This window comes from Lineus longissimus, chromosome 9 (genome assembly GCF_910592395.1).
Source record: "Lineus longissimus chromosome 9, tnLinLong1.2, whole genome shotgun sequence".
Lineage (NCBI taxonomy): Eukaryota > Metazoa > Nemertea > Pilidiophora > Heteronemertea > Lineidae > Lineus > Lineus longissimus.
The window spans coordinates 10,172,071-10,178,147 of record NC_088316.1 but is presented as its reverse complement, the minus strand read 5'-3'; the positions used below and the strand labels follow the sequence as shown (position 1 = coordinate 10,178,147).

General features: G+C 40.8%; 1 protein-coding gene across 1 annotated transcript in view; it reads right to left on the bottom strand.

Moving 5' to 3' along the window:
- Positions 1-613: 613 nt before the first annotated feature.
- Positions 614-6,077, bottom strand: part of LOC135493803 (uncharacterized) — a 28,743-nt gene continuing 23,279 nt past the window's right edge. The window contains exons 3-4 of the mRNA XM_064781382.1: positions 2,831-3,030; positions 614-2,586 (exon numbers count right to left, since the gene is read on the bottom strand). Of these exons, the coding sequence (XP_064637452.1) occupies positions 2,375-2,586; positions 2,831-3,030 (412 nt within the window). The 3' untranslated portion in view covers positions 614-2,374. The remainder of the gene's footprint in view (positions 2,587-2,830; positions 3,031-6,077) is intronic.

Sequence of the window (6,077 nt, the reverse complement as noted above, 5' to 3'; positions counted from 1 at the left end):
CTGACCCTGAAAGTGAGGAATTGTCCTTTTTCCTTGTCCTTGTCCATGCTTGACATGGCAATTTTGTCCTGCAATTCAGACACCAATTTCTCTTGCATATCAGATGCTAATCAACTTTCGGATGTTTTGTGGAATCCTCCGTGTCTCATCTTTTAAGACGAGACACGGAGGATTCTTGAGAAATTAAAATTTCTCAAGAGACGCATGGACATCCTTGAGGGTGTTGGACCCTATTTCTCCAATTTAAGCATTAGTTTCTAAAATGCACTCACCCAAGCATGAAACTGTTTTGGAAAAGAATCCTCCAATTCTTCACAGCGTGCCTCCTGATCCTGCTTGTGAGATTTAAAAGCCGTTCCCATAGTTGCAAAAATGCCACTTTTGTCGTCTAAAATACCCCGTAGAATTTCCTTTTGTTCTTTTAGTTCTTTTGTGAGATCTCCCCTTCGGTTAGTGCATTATCCACCATTGTTCCTGTATTTTCTCCTGCTAGTTTAATGGTCGACATCAAGGTTATAAATATTGATCACATTCCACTTTGATGGCACACAGCACTCTGACGAGTTTAGTCCACCATTGTTAAATTAATTTCTTACAACGCATCATATGGGGATATAGTTCCTTTTTATTATTTTCACTCGACACACAAAATACATCTATCTTCCTTCGCATTCTTTAGGGTGTCTATAAACCTAATACTTAAGACCTAAGACTCTATAAAAGTAAGACCCAATAGAAAACTAAGACCCATAGGACTATAAAACTAAGACCAAATTAGGAAACAAAATCAGGCTGCCCCACCTGGTAGCTAAACGTGAAACTAGTATCCATTGCGCGCAGTGTGGGATAATGAAGAACTACCCTGTGTGGTATTGACTGGTTATCTTCAACCGTAGTTTCGTATTCAACCTGGGTTTCGTTGTAACGGCCAAGAACAACGTTGAACGGTTGTCTTCCTTTAGAGGCGACCGCGAAAGGGAGATTCACTTGAACATGCCCACATTGTATAACAGTTCTTTGGCCTGATATTGCATGCTATCAGTAATGAGAAATGCCTTTTTGGTGAATAAGGGACAAAAAATGTGGCCGTTCAAAAAGTGTCCCTAGATGAAACAAGCCCATCATGCATGCTATGTCTTTAAGTAAACCAAATCCTTTTGAATTAGGGTACCTAATTTGGCCTTTGAATACGGTATTCCCATAAAGGACAGGTTTGCGTGACCTCTGGTTTCTGAATGACGTGTTCGAAGATGATATATCCGTACGGGGCAGGTGTATTCTGGTTGGATGCGACACTGTCTTCAAGTAAATCAAACCGTTCAGAATGACTTCTTCAAATGAAGCGGTCAGGGCCGTTGTGCTTACCTGTAGACATCAGCCAACAAACGCTATTTTGTGACCTTGAAAAGTAGGCTTAGCTGGGTTAGGGTTAGGGTTAGGCAGACACGGCAACCACTGGGGTATTGGGGCAAGGACATGTTGTCCATGATGTTGACACACGTCAAATTTGAAAACTGACCGTGCCAAAATTTGGCATGCGCTTGGAGGTCATATTGAGGTTATGTATCAAATATGAACACCCTAGGTCAAATTGCTTTTGAGTTATAGCACTTGGATCCGTTTTGGGTCAGGCCCCCTGGTGGCCATATCTGAAGTTGGAACGGGCTGAAATTTTGTGCCCCGGAGGTCTTCCTGTCATACATTTTTCCAGGTTTTGAAGTTGCTATGTAAAACAATGACAAAACGTGCCACATTTTTTGTATTTTCCAACTTTGACCTCTGTCACCTTGAAAAGTACATCAATATGCACTATCACCAGATGAACCCACGATAATAGTTTCGTCTTATTAGCTAGCCGCGTTCAGAAGTTATGGCCAAAAGTAGGTTTTCACAAAGCGCCCCCTATATGCCAGAAAAATAATCAAATTGCGCCAAATTTCGATATACAAGTTACTGTTGCCCCAAGAGACCCACACACTAAGCTTAAAGTTTCTAGATCCAGCGGTTAAGAAAGTGCCACCATTGTTTAACGGACGATGGACGACGCGCTATTGCTATAGCTCCCCTGTCCTTAAGACAAAAAGGTATTCCAAACAGGGCAGCGCAAGTGTTTGTTCCAGGTGGATGTATTCTTGTTTTCAAGTATATCAACCACTTTCTATAAAGTCTTCAAAGATGGTTTTACAAAACAGATCATCATAATCACACACTCCGTGACAATCATACATGTAGATAATATGACCCACGACCACCATTCATGATCACTTATAAGTTAATTTAGGTCCGTGAAATGACTAAAGGTTTTCTTAATGCATAAATCTGCTGATTTTAACAAATAAGATAAATATAATTTCTTGTAATGAGGTGACGTTGTTCACTTCGTCACCGGTGTGTTTGAACTGCCGATCAGCAGCAACACAGCAAAGCAAACCAGGGCAATTAGGGCAATCCGCAGGATGAGGTGCCCCCAGGTAGTGGTGCTCCCCGGATTAGGATCTGACGGCGATTTTGGAGGTTGATCCCTCAGCTCCTTCGAGGCTTTCCTACGGCGAGTCATATTGGGTTTCTCAACAGCCGGTTGTGGATCTGCAAGTCAGACATAATGTGACGATAGGTTTTACAGTTCTTGTCATACTTATGGTTACCCAGGCATCTACTTGTATCTGGGCAATTGCCTCTAAATTACGAATTTATGACTGATAATCAAATAACACTTCCATACAAAAATTTGCGTTTAAGAAGACTTCAAGCTGTGAAAGGGTCTTTACGCTTTTTCCCTGTCTTCATAGTTTTGAAAACGATTCTCGCTAATTCTTAATGAGACATATACCTAGAGTGGGTGCACTTTCAATCCTCCTCATCTCATCCAGGAGTTGGCTGATGTCTCGCTTTTCATCTTCGATCATTTGCTCGAGCTGGGCCTTGGCATCGTCGAGGTTGGGATGATCTGTGACCACGTTGTAGAATCTATTCACACATTCACCCATCAGACGAATGGTTGGTTTTAACCGCTGCCTCATTGCCACAAACCTGAGGGAAAGGGAAAAGAATGTGTCGAAAGTCATGTATAGAAGGCTGAGGTTCACCTATAACACATCTATTGTGCGCTTCCAACAAAAATATCTGTAACATATTGATCACAAAGTGGTACCTATTTTTTAGTTCCAACCTTTTATCTTCCCATTCAGCTTAAAGATATCAATTTTGACAGATGAGAATAGAGTTAATTAGCTTTTAATAAGAGTTCATAATTTGAGTTTTGAACAATTCCTACAGACTTTACGATGCGACATATCCGTTTCAGACATGATGACCTCACATCGCAAAATATCAGAGCGAAGCGATAGGTTGACAAGTTTATAGGGTTTTGAGGCCGCCGCAATTGCTTTACTTTGCTTTTTTGTACCCGAGGTTCTGACGTAATCTTCTTCAATAATGTCATCACAGCCCGGTAAAACCATGCGCCTCAATGTGAGATCTCGTGATATTTGGTTGGTCGATCGCTCCAGTCAACACCTGGACGAATTTGCAATTTGCCACAATCTAAAACAACTTTGGACACTGCATGCATGTGGAAAAAGGAATCATCGTATCTTTCCAGGTTGTGTATGTTGTATACTGAATAATAAATGCATAGTTTGAAGAAAAAGTGATGCCTGACCGCAACCCTGAAATTTGACAGCAATTAAAGGCCTTGGTTTTCAATGGTCCGCTGATTTGCACATAATATTTTGAAACGCACTCTAGTGGGCTCGTGTTGTAAATAGTAAACAAACCGACATGAATGATAAAGTTTCAAAATGTCAAGCAGTTTTTCTCCACTTTTATAAAACATTTTTCAAATTTTGAAAATGGAAATGTGCTGTTAACCAACTGGAGCTTGTACCGCATGCCGCGGATTTTGGGTTTTGCAAGAAAATTTCCACGACATTTCCGAAATAGAGAAATTATGTGGAGTAAAAGCTATACTTTGTTAATTACATGCATAATTAGAATTAAAAAATAATAATCGGCGGTTATACGGACATGCGCTAGGAATGGTTGCGTCCTTTCCAACAGAGTATGCTTCGATGCGACATAGCATGTTGACATGAAATTGACCAAGGTGATTTTTTGACCTTCCTGAAAAAGCAGTATTTCTGGGTAATCCAGAAATACGATCCAGTTATTTAGGGGGAAAGTTCACTTAGTTGCTTCATGCGTAATGTACCGTACCATAATTGTTTTGGGAATCATTGTTATCAATGAATTATTACGAGTTGAAGTTAGGTAGTTTTGAGCCGAGCATTTGCGCCACGCCAGGTATTGATTGACCTCAACCTATGAATGCACCTGATAATATGAAGCATGCGGTGTCCAACTATAGCTCGTAGGCAAATATTACTGTAAAAACGCAATTCGCGCCAGCACAAAACTGTTATAAATCAAGCAAAACTGTGAATTATTTTGAGATCATGCTGCCTAAGACAATGTCACACCTCCGTTGATCCGATATGTGTGCAAAGTCTCAAAAATACACTTCGTAATACACCTTTGGCGGCGACCGAATGCTGTGATTTTGCGAGTTCGTCAAGGCATTGAAAACGTAGCTACAATCCAACCTTGGGTCAGGAATTGGGTCTCACAAGCTAGTGCGGAGAATGCCTCCAGCTGAACCAACGAGTAGGTCCAGGCATGTTCTGGAATCCTTCTGAGCTCAACCTTTTGTCCATACTGCAACCATCCTACTACAACCATCACTTTTTTAGATTTGTAGGGACCCAGGAGAGACTTTTAGAGCATGTTCGATGGACTTTATCTGCTAGTTTCCAATAGGTAGCACACCGATCCTAGAAATGGTCCAAAATAGGCCTGATGTGTGTTAAGTTCACCTGGTCGTAGATTGGTGAAATAATATTTATTTCATCGTGAGGGAACAACCATGTAATTGCCAGGGAAATATATTCTTAAATCAAATAAAAAAACCATAGGGGTGTTGCGACTTTTCATCAATCAAATTTGACTTAAATTGAAACTACAGGAATTGACTATCGCGCAACTATCACCAGACTCGCCCACCAGATTGAAGGTATGTTGCATATTGTTTGGGCGGGGTATCAGTTATAACTGCCACACCCTACACATTTTAAGGTTGTAGAGACCAAGCAACGCATTTTGGAACAATTTGGATGGATTTAATGTGTTGTAGAGACCAAGCAATGCATTTTGGAACAATTTGGATGGATTAAATGTGATAAGGAACCAATAGGTGGCGCCACCTTTGATACCCCCCAGATCCTGCAAACGGTCAAATATTGGAGAAAAAAAGTTCTTGCTGTGAGGCTGAAGTTTGTCTGGTCAAGGACTCAATGATGAAATATTTATTTTCATCTGAAAGAACCACCTTATGATAGCCAGGAGAATACTGTTTCTAAATTTGATCAAAAAAATGCACGGTCGTTGCTGCTCTTCCTATAAAAAACAACAAAAGCCTATTTTTATATAAACGATTGAAAGAGTTGTCGTTTGGATTTCTCAAGGTGATGAGTGGATGTGTATGAAATTTGTTTTTCACCATCCTTGTTAATATTACAAGGATGTAATACGTGCACTGGATACAGGGAAAGCGGTCTTCGTAGTGGCACTGGACCTGTCCGCCGCGTTTGACACTATAGATCACGAGATACTTTTAAGTCGCCAAGACAGGAGATGTGAAATTCGCGGTACTGCCTTGGATTGGTTCCGCTCGTACCTGTACGCGCACGGGGCGCACGGGCACGCACGGAGTATAAGATCAACGTCATGGTCTTTAAATGTCTTTCAGGAACTTCTCCGCAGAACCTCGCAGACTGTGTATCGGCTTGGTAGTTGATAAAACTTGGAATCAGTGAAACCATGTAACCTGTGCTAAACCATGGAATCAGTCCTAAAAATGCATAAAAACATGAAATAATGCCATTGGAACCTAAGGTGGTTACGAATCAATATTTGGAGCTTATTTTTACATGATCAGATCGGAATTTGACGGTAGTTTAGAAATCAGTCGCATTTCCGATTCAACAATATATATTTTAGAACAACCCAGTCATACCTCGCCT